Genomic DNA, 22,173 nt, shown 5'->3' on the forward strand with positions numbered 1-22,173 from the left:
CAGTTACTGAAGGTGTCCAGCAGGGAGGGGAACCTCATTGCTATCTTCCAGGATGAGCACAGTCGAGTCCTCCAGCAGCTTCAGTCCTTCACCTTCTTCCCAGAGTCCCAGGCGGCTCCCAAGAAGCCTTTTGAAAGGAAGAGTGTGGAGCGGCAGTCTGCCCGGCGGCAGCCCCTTGTTGGTTTGGTGAGTTCCCTCTGCCCCGTGTCAGGGCTTGCATTGCCCAGGGCAGCCGCTCATGCCCACCTTGTTCCTCTGCAGCCTAGCTACCTCCTGCAGTCAGATGACATCCGAGCTGCCCTCCTGGCCCGCTATCCCCCAGACAGTCTCTTCCAGGCAGACCGCAATTTCAATGCTGCCCAAGACTTGGATGTCTCACTGCTGGAGGGAGACATTGTGGGTGTCATCAAGAAGAAGGACCCCATGGGCAGCCAGAATCGCTGGCTCATAGACAACGGGGGTAGGTGGCTGCTCCCTGCCCTTGGCACCTGCTGTGTGTCCCCTCCTCTGGTCCCCCTGTGCCCCAGTCTGAACTCCCTTCCTCTCCCTCTCTGCAGTGACCAAGGGCTTTGTGTACAGCTCCTTTCTGAAGCCTTACAACCCACGCCGCAGCCAGTCAGATGTCTCTGTTGGCAGCCATTCTTCGAACGAGTCAGAGCACAGCAGCTCCTCTCCCCAGAGCAACACCACACTGACCTTCAGCCCCAGTGGGGCGGCCGTCACCTTCACTCAGAAACCCCTGCAGGACTCAGCCTCCCTGGCAGACCTTTACCAGTCCCCACAGCCTGCCACGGAGGTGGACTCCCCCTCTCTGCCCCAGCTTGGCTCTGGTGACAGGACAGCCCCACTAGAAGCTGGTACAGTGACATCTCAGCGCCGCTACAGCCGCCCTGAACTGAGCTGCAGCCCCAGCTCTCGCAACGGGCACCTCACCAAAGCACATCTCAGGCCCGCAGCCTTGGTGGAAGACAGAGACTCTGGGCTGGAGAGCAGTGAGTCAGAAGGCAACCAGGTGAGGCCCCTCAACCTCCCCAGGCAGCTGGGGTTGCCAAGGACTGGTCCTATTGCTTGAGTGGGGGCTGAATCATCCTCCTCCCTGGCAGTGACCAGGGAGAGGTGGGACTTGGAGGCTATTTTGTCCCAAAAGGCTGAGATGGAGGATGGGACCTTTTCTCCTAGTGGCAGAAGTGCAGAGGCAGAGAACTAGGCTGCAAATGGGGGTGGGCACGTGAAGGCAGGGCAGCTCTGGCAGAGGCCAAGACAGGGTTGTGGTGTCACTGTTTGGGGAGAGGAACAAAAACTGACACATCCTGTGCAATGCCACAGCAAGGCTGGGCTGGGGGCAAAGCCCACAGACTTCATGCAGACCCTGCACGGCCATGCAGCTGACACTCTCCCTCTGTCTGGCAGGTCTATTATGCTCTCTACACCTTCAAAGGCCGAAACACCAACGAGCTGAGTGTGTCAGCTAACCAAAGACTCAGGATCCTGCAGTTTGAGGACATCACAGGCAATCAGGAGTGGTGGCTGGCCGAGGCGCATGGGAAACAGGGCTATGTGCCCTCCAGTTACATCCGGAAGACAGAGTACACGTGAGGCAGCGGGCAGGAGCCTGCACCCCATACCTTGTTCCTGCCAGGACTGCCAGGGGCCTCAGGGAGGCTGGCCAGCCCTGCAGCCTCTACTGCTTGCCTTGAGGCTGTGTCCCTCGCAGCCTTGCAGTGATCCTGGGCCCCAGCATGCTAGCTGCCACTTGCTCTTCTGGGAAGGAAGAAGGGTGGGCTGGCAGGGCAGGCAGGAGCATGCAGCTTCTGTGAGGGCAGGGGTGAGTTCACCTATGCTGTTTGAGTCTCCTGTGTCTGTCCAGGAGCAGGGGAGCAAAGCCTGGGGCCATGACCCAGGAGGGTAAGGCTCCACCAGGGCTGAGGAGCTGCTGTAGGTTTAAATTGTGGAAGATTAATGCTGAGTTTCTGGAGCCCGTCTTCAGCCCAGTAGTGTTAAAAGCAACCAGGGCCCTTTGAATGTGGTCCCTGTGTCTTCTTGGCAGCAGCAGCAGAAGCCTGGTCTCGCCTGTCCGTGCAGGACCTCGGCATGGGACATCCGCACGCTGCCTGGAGAATCAGCTCTGAGGTTCTGTGGGAGTAATTGAGCTGCAGGGCTGGGATGGGCCCAGCCTCTGAAACCCCCTACAGCAGGTGCTTCATCCCTGTGCTTTGTCTCCCAGGGGCTTGGGCCTCTCTCAGCTCTGCTGCTAGCAGCAGCCATTGCATTCTCACCCTCCAGGTGGGCCAGAGGTCCAGAACACCATCTTCCCTTGACAGCACAGTATCTCCAGTGCCCAAGACCTACTTGTCTTCACACTGGTATCCCTGGGCTGGAGCAGGGCAGAAGGCAAAGCACAGGCTTTGTGTTTCAGAAAAATCACAGCCTGATTTTCTGGGGGCTCTGACCAGGGTTGTCTAGCCTGTGCCTTCCTGCAGGGCACCGGAGACACTGCTGACATGCTGGGAGGGAATGCAGCGCCCTTTGCTGGCGTGGTGTGTCTTACCCGCTGCTGCCGTGCCCTGAAGGAGGGAAGCGGGAAGCTCCCTTCTCTTGGGGTAGTGTTTGTATCCCCTGTACTGCTGCTCTGTAAATAAAGATTTGCCCTTGTGTATAGGAGGTGCCTGTGCAAGTGTCGGGACAGTCGGGAGGAGTGCCTGGCCAGTTCTGGGCTCGGGGCAAAGCCCACAGACTTCATGCAGACCCTACAGGGCCAGGAAGAACATGTACCTTTCGGTGGGGTCCAGCATGCTTCTGCCTTGGTGTTTGTGCCAGCTGCAGCTCAGGCACTAGGAAACACTCAGAGGAAAGTTCATTAAAATGAAGCGGTTGCACTGCTTTCTCCCCCCACTGTGTGTTACATGACTCAGCTGGGGCTGCAGGTGGCTTTGGGCTTTCCTACCACCAGCCAGGGGTGAAGGGGTTTGCCCTGCTGTGAGTGGGGTGGGCAGCACGCACATGGGCACAGGCTGCCTGCATGCCAGCCGATGTCACTGATACAGCTCCCGGCTTTCCTGCCCAAGAACAGGGAAAGGTCAAGAGTCTGTCAACAGTAACCACTGTATTTTGCGTGTGTACATGTCAGTGTAGCACATACATGAGCCTGCACCTCCCCAACTTGTCTCCACCACCATCAGGTTTGTAGTCTGGAGCCACAGCCCAAAATCTGCCCCATTAGTGGTTACAATAGCTCCAGGGACTTCCTCATTTATTTGCACTACAAGCAAAGGGAGCTGTAGCCACAGGGAAAGCAGGCAGGCTCTGGCTTCTCCACCTCCACTGCCAGAGAGTAGTGTTCATACCTGGGTATAGCTTTGCTACTTGATTGGGACTCCCCACCCACGTTCGTCTGCCAGACCTGTGTTAGCAGCTTCCCCCAAACACTGGCTAGGTTTCAAGCTAAACCAGGGCTTATTTAGCATGCCTTAAAGTCAGACTTTTAGTTGGAACACTAAAAAGTTACAAAAAAGTAAATAAATGGTAACATTCACTCTTAGATTAAAACCGTACAATTCATTCTACAGTGCTGAAGCATCTCTCAGCTAGGTTCCCCTGGCATGGTGAAATACAAAAACTAAGACCCCCAAGGGGGTCGTGGTCTCCCTGCCTGGAAGGTAACTTTTTCCCTTTATACCGGAATAAATTATGCAGCTCCAGACCCTTGCGTGCAAGGTAACAAGGTTAACAGCTCGCTTGGGTCCAGGTCCTCTGTCCCTGACAGCCAGAGAAGCCACCCTCTCCGCTGCCTGGCTGCAGGGAGACACCGGTGCCTACTTGGTGAGTGCCAGTGGGAGGGAGCTGCCCGTGCAAGCACCCACACACTGCTCTGTTCCACCTACAGCATGGTGGTTTCTGTGTTCATGATGCCGGCATCCTTTGCCATTGCGGAGAAGACACCCTGCTTCTTGAGCAGCTCCTCAGGGCTGTCGTATTCCACAATCCTCCCAGCCTGCAGCACCATCACCCTGGCAGCAGGAACAAAAAAGGCCTGAGCTCCCGGGATCTGAGCTGGTAGCAGCGCTGGCACAAGCACCACGGCCCCACCGACCCTCACTCCGACAGCCACGTCATGCGGTTCATCTCGGCACAGAGGCGAGGCACAGCTCTCCTTCCTGTGCCAGCAGGGTGACACACTTAAGGTGTCAACAGCAAACACCTCTATGGCCTGTTGCTGTAAAGAAGGATCGCCAGAAATGTTTCTCGCCACAAAGGCGTAACTACTGCATGGCCATCCTTGTCATCCCTCTGTTCTCTCCTAGAACCTCTGTATATTGCTGTCCCGGGCACTGCATCCACCCCTGCCCCTCTGGCTGCATCCTTGATCCCGACCCTTACCCCACCATGCTGCCCCACAGTACCTGTTGCTGTCCATGATGGTGTGGAGGCGGTGGGCAATAGTGAGGACAGTGCAGTCTGCAAACGCGTTCCGGATTGTTGTCTGAATTAAGTGATCTGTTTCCAGATCTACAGCTGCTGTTGCTTCGTCCAGGATGAGGATCTTGGCTTTGCGGAGAAGGGCCCGGGCCAGGCACACCAGCTGCCTCTGCCCAACACTGGGATGACATGGAGAACATGAATTACTAGGCAGACACCAGCACGGCTTCTGCAAGCCTACTGCCACATGCTGCCCTGAGCCCACCACCATGCCTGCCCGGCCTTCCCCCAGCTGATCATCAGCCACCCTGCGCACCATGTCCCTCAGCATCTTGCTCTCTGGGCCACCACACCATGGAAGGGTTAGCTCACACTACTCTGTGAGAGCTCTGACTCCTGGACCCTTTTCTCCCACCTTCACCTCCCAGAAGCTTCTGTGCCCTTGTCCCTGGGCAGACACTCTACTGGAGGCTGCTGTCCCAGGCTGGTCCCTGGGACCCAGGGAAGGGCGGGAGCTGGGCATGCCTCCACTGCTCTGCTCACCTCAGGTTCTCCCCTCCCTCGCTCACAACATGCAGCAGCCCCTCAGGAAGGTCTTGCACATATGTCTTCAGGTGGGCTAGCTCAAGGGCCTTCCAGACCTCCTCGTCTGTGTACTGGTCAAAAGGGTCCAGGTTCATCCGCAGGGTGCCAGTAAAGAGGATGGGGTCCTGCCAGGGACAGCACCATGTTCAGTCACACCACAGCCATTCAGCAGGGGCGACGGCTCCAGGCCCCCGAGGCTGGCTCCATCCTGCCCACACCGCTGCTGCAGCTGGGCAGGAGGTGGTGGTGCCATGCTCACAGGCCCTTGGAGTCTCTGCAGCACCCAGGAATGCACTAAGGGCAACGCATCCCCAGGGAACAAAGCCAGGGAGGCTGTGCAGCAGTGGAACATGGAAAGGCAGGGATCAGCTCACCTGGGGGATGATGGTGAGGTTCTGGCGCAGGTCGTGGAGGCCAATTGTCGCTATGTCCACCTCGTCAATGATGATTGTCCCTCCAGCAGCCTCCAGCACACGGAATAGGCAGTTGGTGAGGGAGGATTTTCCAGCCCCAGTCCGGCCCACAACCCCAACCTGTGGAAGCAGCTACTTAGACCAGCTGACAGGGTTAAAGGAAGCAGAGCATATGCTCTCCATCTTGGTCTGGTGGGACTTCCAGCCCTGCATCTGAAATCACCATCTCCCAGATGGTCTCTGGTCCCTGCCCTGCAGCTCGAGTTCCCAGGAGTCACAATCCTGTCACCATCCCTCCCCAGCCTACAGACTGAAACCAAGAGGAGAGAAACAACTTCAACACAGTGTTGCTCTGGAAAGAGTGGAGTGAAGGCAGAGAGGTCCTCACCTTCTCAGTGCTCCCAATAGTGCAGGTGATCTCCTGAAGAACCAGATCCAGCTCAGGTCGGTAGCGAACCTTGTAGTCAATGAACTGGATCTCACCTTTGCTGGGCCAGCCAGGAGGTGGTCGCTTTTCTGTCACCCATGGAGCCTGGAGGCATAAGAGCATTAGAGGGGTTGCACCCTGTGATACTGGCTAGCACCAAGCTGTGCAGCAGGTGTTTGTCTGGACCCTGGTCTCCTCACCTCGTTCTTCACCTTCGTGTACTCATGTACACGCTCCACAGCCACAATGTTCGTCTCCAGCTCTGAAGAGGTCCGCACCAGCCAGTTCAGTGTCTGCGTCACCTGCATGGCACAGCCAGAAGATGCAGAGCTCAGTGGGACCCAGGAACAACCACCTCCCACCTCAGCTGAGGGACTCAGCCTGGGTGCGAGCATCCCTGGCCTGGCCCCTAACTCTCCACTCCCCAGCAACAGCCCCCTCTCCCCAGCCCTTCAAAAGCTTTGCTGCAGCTTCTCTGATCCCAACAGGACCATGCTCCTCCCCACAGCAGCAAGTATCCCCCTCACACTGGGATGTGTTTTCCCCTGGCTCCATAGCAGCTCCCCAGATGATGGGACACCCCAACTAATGTCCTCTCCATGGATCAAAGCTGGAGACATCCTGCAGCCAGGCCAGAGCTCCCAGGAACAGTCCTGTCCTGGAGTCAGAAAAAGCTTTCGTTGACTCACATTGAGGGCAGAAGAGACAGAAAGACCCACAATGCCGCCTTCCAAAGTGCCCTTTGAAATCACTGCCAGAAGTGCAGAGAAGAAGACCACCAGGCTCCCAACAAACTCCAGACGGATGGCCAGCCACCTGTACCAGGAGAGGATAGCTGAGGGGTGGTGGGAGAGGCATCAATCATCAACATAGGGCCCGCCAGTAAGTCCAGCACCCCACCACCATCCCTGCGCATCCAGCCCTGAGCCCAGCGCTGTACACATGGTACCTGCACCCACACAGCATGTGATTTGTGGCCAATTCTGCAAGCAGATTCATTGCATCTGTCAGTCCCCCCGTGTCTCACACATAACCTCCTGTGCTGATAATGCCATGTTTCAGAGGAGCCCCAGCTGTACAACCCTCAAACATCCAAAGCATCTACCAGTAATATATCAACACCACAGTGCCCCCATGGCACCGCCACCTGGCCTGGAGTATCAACCTCTTCCCTGAACCCACTGAGAGCATCTCAGCCCTTGACAGTGCAGCTCAACCTGCTCAGGCTCTGGGCACTTTGTGGGGGGCAACACTCTCGTTTTCAAAATCACCCTAAAATGTCCCCTTCCCACAGATGGTGTCCCAATCCCAAGCTCCCCAGTTCCTACACAGACCTTCTGTCCTAAGATCAAGAGGGAGGACTGCAGCATCTCAGGGACCTCCCTCAAGACCCAGAAGCCCATGGACAGAGGTGCTGCAGGCTGTGCTGTGGCATAAGAAATAAAACTCACCGATTTGAGATTATCCAGGAGTAAACACTTTTCTGATTTATGTCCATGGTGCTCTCATTTTGCTTCAGGAACCGTTCTTGGTGTCCGTAGGCACGTATCACGGAAAGCCCTGACACTGTCTCACCGAAGTGGGAGTAGATGGGAGACCTGGTGACAGAATCCAGACGCCGTAGCTGGCGTGACGTGGAGACATAGAAGCGCTGAAATGAAGGACACAGCTTGGTTACCAACACAAAGCCTGACAGCCACAAAAGATACTGCTATAAGCAGGGCAGAAGCTTTTCCCAAGCTCTGGTTACTCACCAGCACAAAATAGTAGAAGATGCTCAAAGGAATAATAATGAGAGCGAAGAATGGGGTGGCCAAGGAAATCATGAGCAATGTGCTAATGATGGCCATGAAACAGGAGAGCCAGCTGCGAAAGGACATGGGAATGGTCTCATCTATTGTGAAGATGTCCTGGAGCATTCAAAGAAGTAGGGAGAAGCAGTCAGTAATCCCAGCGAGAGGGAGAAACCCACAGGCCCCAAACCTACAGGGTTCCTACATGCTCATCAACACAGTGCTAGACACTTGCAAAAATATTGGATGACAGTGAGTTGGTGTTAGAATCACAACCCCATTTAGGGCCATAGCTCTTAGCTTGGGAACGGCTGGTTTAACAGACAAGCTTTCTATAATATTCCCCTGTAGCACAGACCAGCTTTGGAAACTATATCTTCATCTGGACCCAGGATGCATGAGCAGGAATTGAGGCAGAAAGAGGGACAGGGCTGACTCCAGGTCCACGCAGGTGCACCCAGGTCTCCAGCTAGTCATCGTCCGTCTCCTAGCTGGGCACCACAAACTCCCTCATCTCAGAGTAAACCAAGCAGGCCCATAGGTTTGATCTCAAGAGCAATTTTTGTTTCCAAAAATCAAGTGGTGGCACCAAAGGAGGAAGTGGAGTAGCAGCACACTTGAAACTACCTGTTTGTGTTCTCCCTCCTTTCTCATTTTCTCTTTTTTTTTTTTTTTTTTTTTTTAATGAGCTTCATTTACATAACAAAGAACATATATTTTGCTGAAAGTCCATAACCAGGACATGTCAGTGTGTGACATGAGCTCTAGGCTCCCACCTCTCTTGGTAAACTACTCTGGACCTCTTCAATTTCTCAACATCCCTCTAGACCAGGTGGCCCCAGAACAAGACACAGTATCCAGGTGTGGCCTCCCTAGCACTGAGCCGAGGAGATAACAACTCCTGCAACTTGCTGGCCACTCTCCTCCTGGTATAGCCCAAGATGTCGTTTGCCTCACAGCCAGCCTCACATCCACCATGCCCTTCTTGTCCCTTCCAGGCCCTGATCTGGGCTCATCTGTGCAGTGTTGAACAGCAACAGAGTTATGCCACCACCCAATGCTCTCCAGACCTGCTGGAACACTTTCTTCATGTTGGGGCTGTTCTCTTACCTTGGCAAACCTATTGACAATGCGGCCAGTCGGGGTCGTGTCAAAAAAGCTCATGGGCACACGCAGGATGTTGCCGAGCAGTTGCTGATGCATGACCCGGGAGGCTCGCATGGCACCATGAGCAGAAAGGATGGTTGCAAAGAGTAGGAAGAGAGCTGCAAGGAGAGCACAAGGCGGTCATCACCAGCTCATGTGTGACTCTGGCCCCAGGCACCCTTTGGCTCAAGGGACACATCAAGGAGCTCCAAGCCAGCAGCTCTGCAGCGAGCCACTGTGATAGCCCAGCATTCCACCTTCTTGGGAGGCCCCAGTAATTGTGTTCCACCACAGGGGAGGAACGCTAACCCTTTGGAAGGCCTTGAGCCATAGCACTATCTCCAAACTGATTAAGGACGGTGACTTCTTGGGGCAATTTATGCTGGTTTCAGACTGATCTCTGCCCTCAGTTCAGCCAGGAACCAGAAGGAAGGCAGCAGCAGGCAAATGAGCGCAGTGCTGGCTCCCCTGCCCCTTGCTGCATCCCTGGCTGCAGGCCTTGCAAGCCGTATCCCTTCTGGCCACACAGCTGAGGTGAGTGGGACCCCCTGTGCTCCCACGCTCACCTTGTGACACCCCCAGCGCCCCAAAGACACCAATCCGCAGGTCTCGCTGCTCCACGGGATAGGTCTGGTTCAGGTAGCGCTGTGCATCATCAGTCCAGGCACTGAGCCACAGGTTGGTCCCCACAAAGGCGACATACTGCCCAACATAGCCCATGGCAACCCAGAAAGAATACCACAAGCCAACAGCACGCAGGTACCGCAGGTACATGGAGAACTTCACCTGTGAACCGATTCAGCCCATCACCACTGCCCAGCAAACTGTGGCCAATGACACCCCGGCACAGCCTCGGGGCTCCCACCTTGCTGCCCACAGTGCTCCCCTCCACCACCTTGCCCACCAGTCCCAGGCAGCTCTGCCTACTTCAGTGTCTCTTGGCTGCAGTGGGACCACAGATAGCTAGCACCAGCTTCTCTGAGACACAGTCGGGGTCTTGTACCTGTGCTTCATCCATCCATCCATCCATCCATCCATCCATCCATCCATCCTCCTCACCTTGCCGGTTTCCACAGCTTCTTTTTCAATCAGTTGCTGACCCTTCAGCTTCTTGGGGGGATCCTCCTGGGTCTTCTTCCAGGAATTGGTGCTGCTTTTACTAAGGCTGCAGGGAGGTGTTGTTAGTCACAGGGTGCTGGATGGGTCCTACTCTCCTGGGGGTCCATCCCTATGCTGCCCTGGGACTACAGTGCTGGAGCCCTCTGGGAAATAATGTCCTAACTGGAGCAGCTTTGAAAGAGCCTTGTGGAAGCCCTAGTCATTTGCAGCCTTGAAATCATCGCACTCATCCCCAAAAGCAGAACCAGCCAGCAGCATGAGTTTCAGGGAAGACCACAGAGTTAAGGCTGTGACACACTAACACGAGTAAAGGCAAGATCAGATGCTCCTGACCCAGCCCAGCTGGTGTAGGAGCAGGTAGAGAAAGTCCCAGCGGGAAGCCCCCAGACCCCTTTTTGCAGGGAAGCAGTGCAGGAGGCAGGAGGGAGAGCTGAGAGCTCAGGTCAAGTCCCACCTGCGACTGAACTCCCTCTGATGGATGCTGGCCTCTCGCTTCAGGGTCATGGTCACCACATCATCAGGGCCGTCTTCCACACAGGGCTCAACGTCTTCATCACCCTGCTCTTCATCCTCAGCTAAAGCAACAGCTACAAGCACAAGAATGAGGGAAGGTAGGGAGGAGAAAGCAGATCCCATGCACCACACCTCTGCTGCACCCAGCTCCATCCCACACCCCAGGCCCAGGCTGTGTCCTACCACTACACATCACACCTTCTCCAGCCCTGCTGCAAGCCCAATACAGCAGGAGGAAGAAATCCATTGTGCTGGCAGGAGAACTGACACAGGGCTCCACTGCATGGAGGCAGTTCCTGCTGCTGATGTACCAGTACCACTGGTGGGACCCCAAGCAGATATCTATGCTAGTTTAGTAGGTCATATCACTCCAGTTCAGGAGCATCCTTTTGAGCAGGTGGAGATGGGTCCTGTGGCAACAGACTGGGAATAGCCAGGCTCCAGCTGAGCAACCAGGCTGAGCCCAGGCAAGGTGAGCATCTGCCTGACCAGACACCTCTCCGCCCCATAGCGCAGGGGGACATGATAGAGATGAAACATTATCCAACAGCACATTTAGAATAAACCAAAGGATCTTTCTCACCCCAGCATCACTAAGGTAGGGAGCCTGTTGCCACATAAAATTATGGGACCCACAAACATAAATAAACTAAAAAGGAAGTAAAAAAATAGACAGGTCCTTTGCTGGCTGTTCAACATCACGTCTGGATGCCAATCTGAAGCAGAAAGTCCTTGTGCTGCTGATTGCCAGAAGCTGGGAAGGACTCACAGCAGCCACCACTGGTGCCTGGGCTGGATAAAGCCAGGTCAGGCTGACAGATCAGGTCACACGCAGCCCCTCTAACTGCCACAGCCCCATTGTGTTCCAGTACCTGTGGTATTTTTCTCTGAAGCATCCTCCTCCTGGCTGCCATACAAGTTCAGAAACTGGGCAAAGGCCCCCCTGTTTGCAAGCAGGGTGCTGTAGGAGCCATGCTCAGACACTGCTCCTTCCACCAGCACCACGATGTTATCGACCTGGGGCAGGAAACTGATACTGTGTGTCACCAAGATCCGTGTCTGCAACAAAGTGGTTGCAGGGTAGTGAGCATCAGAGCACCCCTTGTTCCCCATCCATGGGCCTGCAGGCTTTCCATCCCTACTTGGGGACCCCTCTGCTTATCAATTCCTGGCTATGGGGACATGGGGCACCCTTCTGGGGACCCACGGAGGCCTCTCCTGATTGCTGCAGCCCCACAGGAAAGCCACAGGACCCCTCTCTGTCCCAAGCAAGCAACCTCAGATTTCCCTGGATGGTCAACACCAGGCTAGTGCCATTCCTGCCTGGCTGGGTGGTGGTGGGGAGGGCACGGGCGCTCACCTTCTTTTGCAACAGCCCTTTTGGCCCCAGCACGTGGTCAAAGAGGTACTTGCCAACGTGAGCATCTACGGCAGACAATGGGTCATCCAGGATGTAGATGTCTGCGTTGCTGTACACTGCCCGGGCCAGGCTGACTCGCTGCTTCTGGCCCCCACTGAGGTTAATGCCCTGGAAGGGACGGGATCTCCCTGAGCACTGGGCTGGCACAGGGCAACAGCTCTGTCCTCTGCTGTACGTGCTGTGGGAAACCCATAGTGCCCAGGGCTAATACCTTCTCCCCGATCTCTGTCTGGTCACCCGCAGGCAGCAATTCCAGGTCTGGAAGGAGAGCACAAGCCTTGATGACCTGCTGATACCTGGCTTCATCCAGTTCTGACCCAAAAAGGATGTTGTCTTTCAGTGTGGCATTCTGGATCCAGGCCTGCTGGGGGACATATGCCAGGGAGCCCTGAAAAGAGAGACGTGCAACCAGCTACCTTCAGAGCATCTGCCTGAGCACTGCCACCTCCTGCAGCCTGGCCTTGCCCTAAGCCACCACGCTGTGACCAGCCCTGCCCTGCTGCCCCCCTGGCTGGGCTCCCAAGCAGCCCTCACAGCCCGCTGTGCCAGCCAGCTCCTCTCACCTGGATGTTGATGTGCCCCTTGATGTTCTCCATCTCCCCAAGCATGGCTGACACCAGTGAAGATTTGCCTGAGCCCACAGCACCCACCACAGCCACCAGGCTCCCAGGTGCGATGTCCAGGGTGACACTGCAACAACATGAGGGCTGAGCACTGCCAGCTCATCTGGCAGCTCCTGCGTGGGACCAGCATGGAGCAGTGCCCCTGGGGCACACGCTTCTAGCAGCACTGCGAGAGGTGGCTGCCACCCCTGGCTGCCACCACAGAAAGACCCCCTCTCCCCAGCCGCCCGTCCCCAGCATGGCATGGAGCACTCACTCTCTTATCGCAGCGATGCCGTCCTGCTCCCAGGCAAAGGTGGCCTCCGAGAAACGCACAGCGCTGCCTGCCAGCAGAGAGCCGTCCCTCAGGGCTGGGAAAGCCCGGGGCTGGGCCAGCCTGTGACCCACAGGGAGTAACCTGGAGGTTCACCTGCCTGCAATGGGGTTGTGGTGGATAGCTGAGGTCTTCAGGTCTTCTCCTCCCAGGTAGCGCTCCAGCCTCTCAGTCGACACATTGGTCTGCCATGGCAGAAAGAGGATGGCATGTGGGCACGGGGCACAGCTGGGTGGGCTGGCAGGACCCCCGTAAGCAGAGCACCCCATACACACAGCCCCCACCCCAACCTCTGAGCACCAAGCCTGTGTCACGTATGAGTCCTGTCCCACCCCACTGCCAGCAGAGTCCCGTGCACTGGCCCCTGGGTGTCCAAGGCCCAGGTCCATCACACACCTGAGCCCCATGTGCTGGATTGGACAGAAGTATCATAAGATCTCCCTGCACCCCCTGCCCTATGTAAGGGCTGACCTGCACCAGGGAAGAGAGGACCAAGGGCAGCATGGCCATGGGGAAGCGCAGCACATTGAAAAGGGAAATGGCAGTAAAGGCCTTCTGTGCATCCAGGATGTTGTTCTCATCCACTAGCACGTAGACAGCAAAGCTGGCCAAGGAGACCTAGGACAGACAGCAGGGAAAGCCACCATCAATATGGTTGTGCACAGCCCAGCCCCTCATGCTCCCCTAAGCCCTCAGCAGTGCCTTCCCACTGGGGACCTTTTCCCCTCCTGCTTCCCTTCTCCACTGAGTCCCGCCTCACCACCCTGATGGGATCCCTTTCCACCACAGCTCTCCTGCCAGCAACTAGGACCATACTCTGCATCCCAGGCATCTGCCAGCCAGCCCCTTCCTCGCTGCAGGAGCACTCCAGCTGAGGTTCCCAATCTTTCCCATCCCCAGCTCTGAGGAAGATGCAGCCCTCCCCAGGCCTGCTGGCACTCACCAGGAAGGGGGCACACGTAAACACGAAGATAGAGATTGACTGCAAGTAACTGAATTTCACCAAGTTCTTGAGCTCTTGTGCCCGGATCTCACTGACTTGCTTCTCAAAGGAGGGCTCCCAGGCAAAAAGCTTCAGAATCTGTGGGATGAGCAGGGTGAGCAGGTGCCAGCCTCACAGAAATGCCCATCTGCACACTCAGCTCACTGGTGGCCAGCACATCCATATCTCCAGCTCCTGGCTCGATCGGAACCTTGCTTGGTCACTGCATTTCCTCCCTCCTGTCCTGCCCCATGGCTTACAGCACTTCTCCACAGCATTCCCACTCCCTCATCCTCGGCTTACTTGTCACTGACAGCCCCTCTGCCACCACGGCAGCCTGCTCACCACCACAGCAATGCAGGAAACCCCCAGAAAACCTTCTTTTGGCTCCCAAGTCTTGGTCCAGGTACCCAGAGCTCCTCCCCAGCCAACCTTTCAAAAGGTGAGGAAGGCAAGGAAGCCAAGGGAGCTGCAGAGACTGAGGCTTGGCTATCCCAGACACAGGGGCCCCAAACTACACTGTAACGCTGGTGCTACAGGGTTATACAGATGTGCTGCCTCCAGGTAGAGTACACCAAGAAAAGCAGTGCAGCAACTTCCCAGGGGGTCTCCACTCCACAGCTCACCTTGATTCCATTGAGGATTTCACTCATTATTTTCATGCGTTCATCCTTGTTCTTCATATTTCTCACCTACAAACAGAAGAGCCAGAGATCACCTAAACCAGATAGCAACTCACCCTTGGAAATACGTCTGGGCTGCCACAGGAATGGGAAGGGTGGGCTGGACCTTGGCCCCTGGGGCTCTGGACAACCTGGGAAAAACAGCAACCTGTTATCAGGTAGAAGCTAAAGCTTTATTTGATGGTTGGCAAAATCTCATTTTCAGTCCTCAAGGCTGCACCCAGCCCTGTTCAAGTTCAGCTGTGATGGTATAACAGGTCTCACCTGCCTCCTGTTCATCTCAGCTGATCACCCCTTGGCTCAGGCTAGAGGCACCCCCAGCCCAAGTCAGATGAGCTTCCCAGGCTGGAGAAGATCCACAGCATATCAGGAAAGGGTTGGGGAGTGTGGAAAACAAGTGAGGGGATTAACAGTGGGCCTCAGGAGTGGGAGGCCAAGGAGGATCCTGCACCCACCACTGACCTGGATGGCTTTGGCCTTGGCAACCAGGAACCCATTTATGGGGATGAGCAGCACCATGACTGCAATGCCAGCTAGGACAGAGGGGCCCAGCTCTCCCCAGAGGAAGACGATGGACAGGATAATTTGCAGGGGGGATGACCACAGCTGGTGAACAAAGTTGGCCATGTCCATGAATCTCTGGGCATCAGCTGACATCAGATTCACAGTCTCTCCCACTGTGGACTCCTTGCGGGTGGCACTGGACATGGTGAGTGCCTGGAGAGAGAAAGCATAGTCGCTGCAAGCCAGTCTGGGAGCAGCCTGGCTGCTAGCAGCATGGCATAGAGCAGGGAATTAGCAGGCCAGGCTGGGTCACGGAGTTTGCTCCTGGTGCCTCTCTGCTGGCCACAGGTGCTGTCATTACTGCCTGCACACCAGGAACCACTGGATGCTGGAGGAAAGAAACACATTCCCAGGCAGGGATGCTAGTGGCTGCTGCCCCAGGTGTTGCGCTGCTTTGAAGAGAAACCTCCCTCAGCCCCTGGTCGCTATCAAACACATGGCTGCAGCACGCAGGTCCCAGGCAGAACTAGCACCCACAGTGTCCCACAAGCAGAGTTCTCCCTGCGCCTTCCTGGGAAGTGAAGGGCGCACACTCCAGTGGTCCCAGGTTGATGGGGCAGGCAACGGATGCCGGTATCCCCAGCTGGAGGAAAGCCAGCAGGGGTGATGACAGGGCCATACCAACCTTCTTGTAGATGGCAGCAATGAGACCGGCACGCACATTTATGCCAAGATGGAAGCACAAGCTGAAGTACTGCTGCAGGCAGAGGGACTGGATCAGCGCTGTCAGGAAGAGTAGGATGGAGTACAGATAGCCCTGCCAGGGAAAGGACTCCTCATCCGACACAAAGGCAATCAGCAGCCTGGAGGATAAAGGAGCCCATGAGACCCCCACCCTACTGAGACAGACCTAAGCAAGATGCCCCAAAAAAACACAGGGAGAGCACCCTCACAAGAGCAGTGACAGAGACCCTGTGCCAGACAGCTGGCTCAGTGCTCAGCCAGCTGGGGACCCCTGTTTTGCTGGGTGTCCCTGTTCTGCCAGGGACCTGCATCTCACATACAGCAATGGGTCACTAAGGTCAGATCATCCACAGAAACTGTGCAGCTCTGCAAAACAAATCCAGGGCTGAGCTGGACTGACTCATGAAGGGCCCCAAAGAAGAGCCAGAACTGTCTCCAGGGAGGGAGTAGGACTGCATAATGAACGATGTTGGGAGCAGGGAGCAAGATATCCCCTGCAAGAGCTGGCAGCCAGCTCAGATCAGTTCTTCACTATACTAACCCAACACGTTCTCACGCCTTTGGTGAGGACACAAGAAGTCCCCAGAGTGTGGGGCTGGGAGAAATACCCCTATGGAGATGGTGGGGTTGGATGCAGTGCACATAGAGAGGTGGTGGGGCTGGGTGCAAAGCCAAGGCAGGGAACGGACAGGGGCAGAGAGAAAGGACTCACTTCAGCAGCTGGGGGCTGACAAACACAAGTCCATCATGCACCAGCTTGAAAGCCACTGCTAGCAGGAGGTTCTGCCAGAAGGTCTTGCCCAGAGTTTTTATCAACCAGCCCCTGGGGAAATCCTTGCGAGGGGCAGAGTCCCCTTTGTCTCCCTTCTTCTTCCTCTTGGGCTGCTTCTCCTCCTAGAGGGAACCCCACACAGAAGTAAAGGAGCTGGTCGTGCAGGCTTCCTGCACTTGGAAGGATGCTTCCAGGGCAGCACCACAGACCCCCCAGGTCAGGCATCCCAAATGAAGCCTTAGATTTATCTCCTGTTGTGTTCCCTCTCGCTGATCTCTGCTCAGGTCATACACCCCCAGCAGTAACACCTCCCTTGTCTGTCAAAGACAATTGTTGCAAACCCCAGACCTGTCTGAATCTCTCCAAAAATCAGACATCCCAGGAAGAATCTGAGACCGGGGGTGATCACAGAGTGATGTTCACTCTGACCTCATTGCTTGGAGGTATCTGGCCTTATTTCTGACAGAAATAAGGGAGCTGCTTGTACTGCAGACTTGAGGGTGGTTGCTGTCCTTCTGCAGGGCAGAAGGATGAAGACTCTCTTGGTCTCTCAAAACATGGGGATCTGCCAAGTACAGGGCATGTCATGTACCCTGTCATGAGTTCCTCCATCCTTGCCCACAGCCCTGCAGAATCAGAGGGGAAAACCCAGCAAAGGGAGCTGCAGGGAGGCAAGATGACCCTACTGCCCAGGGCTGGACCTGGATCTCTCAGTCCCATGCAAGGCCAAGAGTAGGAAGGGATTTACCAGCACCAGGATGTCTTGGCTCTGTGCCTTGCTTATGTTGTTCCCGTGGTCCGGGTCACCTTCCCGGGATCTTTTCTTGCGTTTCCGTTTCTCCAGTTCTGCTTGGGCCTTCCTCACAGCAGTCTTCATGTTCTTCTCCAAACCAGCATAAATAGCCTGCGTCTTGTCTTTATCTTTCAATTCCCAGATATCCTCTATCTCCAAGGGTTTGCGATAGCCCTTGAAAACCATGCTGTGGAGCAGAGAAATCTCCTCTCAGCAAGCTTCCCACACTACACCTGTTGGCAAGTCCTTGCTGCAAACGCAGAGCCTTCACACCCAGCCTGGCCCTGAGTTCGGGCTGCACCGAATGCAGTGCCTCTCATGACTAACTCCAAGCAGCCTGTGCTGCAGGCTTCCCCAAAAAGGGATGGGCCAGCCCAAAAGCACCCCTACATTTCGCCAGCCCAACCTCCCACAGAGCCCAGCTCACCTGGTGTACCATTCAAAGGTGATGGAGCTCAGGAAGGAGGCTGTCACCTCCGGGTTCTAGGGTACAAAACAAAATGGGTACCAAGAGATGATGAGGGGTAGCGTTGACAAGAATTGACTCAGCACCCCCTGCCATTAAGGACCCCAGAAATTTCAAACTGTGCCAGCTCCAGCCCCAGGAACCCCACCTCACACCCAGAAGCATCAACCCTTGGACATACAAGCAGATGCCCCAGGCTGCAAGCTCCAGCTCTTGCCGTGGCTCTCGCTGAAGCTCTCAGGTCTTCCTTCCCACAGGGGCCAGGAGTCTTTGCATGGAGCTCACCCTACCCCCATGCCACACGAGCCAGGATGTGGTACCCGAGCCCCAAGCACAGTCCCGCATGGATGTCACACCTTCTTCCTGATTTCCTTTGTTTCTGGGGCAATATCTGAGAAGCCTGAGACAAGGAAGAGCAGCAGCTGGAGCCCGTAGGAGATGAAGAAAAGGACAAACCGTGGCACATCGGAGATTGATGCCTGCAGGAATGGAGAGCCCAGAGAGACTGCTGGGGGTTTGTCTCAAGGCCATCTGGTGCTTAGAGACAAGATCCATCCCCAGGACAGTGAATGTGGCTGAGCCCACCAGGGCCATGCAAAACTTGCTCTGGGTCCTGACTCAGCTTCCCTTTGCCACCCCTCCCTGCCCTCCTCTCATAGGTCTGTAAGGGGAGAAATTTGTCCTGGAAAGCTTATGCCTCCCTCAAAGAAACAGGATGAATTCAAACAGCAGTTACTTCTCAGGTCTCTTCTGGTTCCTAGAGCAGCTGGGACCTCAGTGATACCACTGAGAGCTTGTCAAGAGATGAAGTCTGAAGGGACTTTCTTTGAGGACAGAACAAGACTGTGGGGAAGCACAGAGCTTCCTGCTGAACAAACCCAACCTGCAGGGCTCTCCGGAGGAGCGACTGGAACGGCAATATCCCACAGAGGAGGGAGAGTGTCCAGAAGCAGAAAAGTATCCCTGAGTCTCTGCACAAGCAGAAGCGCCGCACATCATGGATCAACAGGACCAGGAGCTGGGGGAAGAAAGATCAGTCAGAGGTTCAGGTAGGGCTGCAGGACTAGGTCTGGGCTCTAAACGTGCCTTTGGGACATGTCTCCTGGGATGCCAGCACACGTGTTCTGCTGGGATTCACTGCCTTGAAGACACTGAGCTTACTGCCAACCCTAAAGAAACTTCAGAGTTAATTGCATAGGGCAAAGGTTTATTTCAGGAAGACATATCAGGATCCTCATCAGAAAAGCAAGGTCTGAAGGCACCCCGACAACGCAGCAGGGCACTGTTTCTCTTTTTAGCTGTTCTCACCTTAAATTCTCAGATGTGCCCAGCTGTGAGGGGTCACACCCTGCCTCCTGTGTCTTGCCTCCAGACCTGGAACTAAAGCCAGGTCAGAGTGCCAGCAGCGCACCTCTCTGGGCAGTCCTCTTGCTTAGAATTTCACGTGAACTCTGCACATGTAACTAAACAACATGACAAAATACGGAGGATAGCAAACGGGGGTGCTGCTTTTGCTTGTAGCTGCTGAGCATTTTGGCTTTATTAAGATTGCTAGAATATCCCATGTCTCACACAAGATATCTGCAGCTTCCACGCACATATTCCATCAAGCTAACAGCCTCTACATCCTCAGCTTTCTCCTCTGCCTGGGAATCCTGTGGCACTTCCCGACTGCACAAAACTGAGCAGCAACCCATGGGAAGCTGTGAGACATCAGAGCAGCGAGCCATGGTCTGATGTTCACGCTGTGCAATCAGTCCTGCAAAGCCCACACTGCTGCTGCTGAGGCTCCTGCCAGAAAGCTCAGCTACACTCGTACACATGTACACATATGTGTATATATACACACATACACAGGCATAATACCTATCCCAGTCTTAAGGACAAAGGGAGGGAGCACTGTACAACCAGACACCTGCCTGCAACCTGTCGCCCTTGTGCACCACCTGCACGTGTTCAGGGCTGGTCCCTACCCATTTTCCAGGCTATGCTTCCCTCATGGACACGGCTTCCTGCTAATCTCTGTGCTAGGAAAGTTTTCTGCTGCTTGACCCCACAGTCTCACACCTGTCTCTTTGGTGACACACAGCACATTTACCCACTGATCCCTTACCCAGGTGGCGATGTACAGGCTGGGGTTTGTGTACTGGACAGCTGGCAGGGGGTCCTGCTCTGTGTCCTCTACGAACGTCAGGGCCAACTCCACCACTGCCGTCAGCATCAGCAAGGTAGCCAGCACCTATGGGACAGCGGGGCAGCCGTGAGGGGAGACCCAGCCTATTGTGGGCACTGGAAACCACTGGGAGACAACACAGCTGGGCATAAAAGCACTGTTCCCCATACAGCATTATACCCTTTCCACACAAACCTGGCTTGGGAGAGCTTTCTAGGGCCCTGTGAAGCTGCAGCACTTCCACAGGAGCACTGCCATCATTTTAAGCTTTGAGGAAAACAGCCCACAAGGTGAGAGGCCCCAGTACACACCTCTGCCCTCCCTCCCAGTGCATCCCAGCCCTGCTAATCCCTCTGTCCCAGATACACCTTAGTTCTGGGTTCCTCTTTACATTTCTGTCCCAGATGGTGCCCCAGCCCATACGCTTCTCATCTCCCCAGCCCACACCTGACTCCAGCCCAGAGGCTTTTCCACTCACCACCCCTCCAGCCCAGGCTGCTCCAGCCTGCCCTCCACGCCCCCTCAGTCCCACTCTACCTGTTTGATGATGTAGAGTTTGGTCACAGAAGATTTCTTAGTTCTGGATTTGCACATGGGCAAGAGCTGCCAAGGAGCCAAAATCCAGAAGAAGCCAAGGGGGACCCAGACCAGCACAGTCTGCTGGAAGCACACAGGCAGGTCGGCATCTGGACGAGCAAGGTAGGAGGCATTCTGGGGGCAGCAAGGACAGACAACCAAGTCACTTGGTATGACTTGACCCTCACCTGGTTCACAGCACAAAAGCCAGCAGTCCCACAGCTCCTGCCCACCCTGCTCCACCCCATCACACCCCCTTTCCTCAACAACCACCTCCCTGGCTGAGCATTGCAGCACTCAGCCAAGGTCCCAGGTGATGTGCCCCTACCCATGTATCTGCCTGAACTTGGGAGGGCCTCGCCCACAACCACCCCAAGCTGGACCCAGATCATTCCCTGAGAGGTCCATGCAGGATGTCCCATGTTCCCAGCTGGGCTGCAGGTCTAAAATAGGACAGGGCTCACTCCAGAAGCTGTCACTCATCTTTAGCTCGCAGATACTACGCAGGCTGTGCACAGCGCTCAGTGCCATGGCAGTCCTGGATAAATAGCAGAACCTCTGCTGACCACTGCCAGTTGGGTCTCCCTGGCTGAACAAGCCGTGAGTCTTGGGAACTACTGCTCTCCCCTTCCACTAAGCCTCCTACCCCAAGAACAGGCAGTGGGGGTGATGCAGCCACTCACCCAAAAGACGGAGCCGCAGAACTCCTCCAGGGCTGCCGACATGGCTCAGGGCAGAAGAGACAGCAGCTTCTTCCCCTCACTCTGCCTGGCTGTGAATGTCCTGGGTGGATGTTTAGGACAAAAGTCCCCACACACCCTCAAGTGGTGTTGGGACAAAATCCCCGATGACACACAGTTAATTGTTAACTTGATGCTATTGCACAACACTACAGACCACAGCAGTGACCACGAGGGCTTTGGAAACTGCACGGGCTCTGGGGAAGGGAGGAGAGGAAGATCCAAGGAAGAGGCCAAAGGGGAGATGCAGGGAAGCTGCTGTTGTGGAGTCACTGCAGGACATCACAGCCGTTGCTCAGAAATCACAGCCTTCAACAGTGCATACCAGCAGAGACAAGCTCATATGGACCCACTACAGATGCTACTTCAGTGCAGCAGATCTCTCCTGCCAGAACAAGCCTGCTTAACGTTGCCAAAAGGTCCAGCAAAGGCTGGTCTCTCAGGAGTCAAAGATGACAGCACCCTTTTCCTCACGTGCCATCCAGCAAGGAAGCCCAGGACACCAGCAGTGCTACAGGCCTGAGAACTTGCAACATCTGGAAGCCCAGCAGACCGCATGCTGCAGTGGTCCGAGTCCCCAGGATCCGTGTTCCTTTTAGCAATTTATTCTGAGCTGCAGAGCCTGGAGACTTTCCCAGCTCTCCCTTTCCCACGTCAGTGTTGTCTGCATGTTCTGGCAACTAGCTGACCACAAAACCTAAAAGAGACTTTGCATTTTCATTCTAAAGCAACCCCCAACATCTGAGACAGCCAGAGGACCATCCCCAGAAAGCGTGACTGCCACTAAATCATCACCCTGCTGCTTAGAAAGGTGGTGTGGGGGCAGGTGAGAATGGTGCTGCTCTAAGGCTGGAACTGAATTTGCTTTATCACGCATGCTCTTGAGGAGCACTAGGTAGAAGGGGACAGCAGGGTGACCACAAGGATTCTGCTGTCTCATTGTTCATGGAGTTAGTTGACAGCTCAGAAGTC

The 22,173-nt window shown here is 55.4% G+C and overlaps 2 protein-coding genes across 6 annotated transcripts in view; one reads left to right on the top strand and one right to left on the bottom strand.

Moving 5' to 3' along the window:
• Positions 1-2,661, top strand: part of LOC119153780 (dynamin binding protein) — a 35,584-nt gene extending 32,923 nt beyond the window's left edge. For all 3 annotated transcript variants that reach the window (XM_037400632.1, XM_037400633.1, XM_037400631.1), the window contains 4 exons: positions 4-186; positions 262-460; positions 558-1,012; positions 1,411-2,661. In XM_037400632.1, coding sequence (XP_037256529.1) covers positions 4-186; positions 262-460; positions 558-1,012; positions 1,411-1,596 — 1,023 coding nt within the window. In that variant the 3' untranslated portion in view covers positions 1,597-2,661. The remainder of the gene's footprint in view (positions 1-3; positions 187-261; positions 461-557; positions 1,013-1,410) is intronic.
• Positions 2,662-3,084: 423 nt separating this feature from the next.
• On the bottom strand, positions 3,085-21,972 carry ABCC2 (ATP binding cassette subfamily C member 2). 3 transcript variants are annotated; one of them, XM_037400628.1, is made up of 32 exons: positions 21,145-21,972; positions 20,423-20,596; positions 19,826-19,951; positions 18,596-18,730; positions 18,069-18,191; positions 17,674-17,729; positions 17,202-17,433; positions 16,394-16,575; positions 15,623-15,800; positions 14,896-15,150; positions 14,377-14,442; positions 13,712-13,849; positions 13,240-13,386; positions 12,865-12,953; positions 12,712-12,774; positions 12,396-12,522; positions 12,044-12,220; positions 11,773-11,940; positions 11,285-11,471; positions 10,354-10,486; positions 9,840-9,945; positions 9,347-9,566; positions 8,745-8,899; positions 7,596-7,751; positions 7,293-7,492; positions 6,531-6,657; positions 6,042-6,143; positions 5,803-5,946; positions 5,376-5,534; positions 4,960-5,126; positions 4,401-4,595; positions 3,085-4,007 (listed from the first exon to the last, which is right to left on the bottom strand). In XM_037400628.1, exons 1-32 carry the CDS (start codon positions 21,184-21,186, stop codon positions 3,878-3,880), a joined length of 4,659 nt encoding a protein of 1,552 aa, XP_037256525.1. In that variant the 5' UTR covers positions 21,187-21,972; the 3' UTR covers positions 3,085-3,877. The 3 variants fall into 3 exon arrangements, with proteins under 3 accessions (XP_037256525.1, XP_037256527.1, XP_037256526.1); XM_037400630.1 differs by lacking the exon at positions 19,826-19,951; XM_037400629.1 differs by lacking the exon at positions 18,069-18,191.
• Positions 21,973-22,173: the final 201 nt, after the last annotated feature.

This window comes from Falco rusticolus, chromosome 9 (genome assembly GCF_015220075.1).
Source record: "Falco rusticolus isolate bFalRus1 chromosome 9, bFalRus1.pri, whole genome shotgun sequence".
Classification (NCBI taxonomy): Eukaryota; Metazoa; Chordata; class Aves; order Falconiformes; family Falconidae; genus Falco; species Falco rusticolus.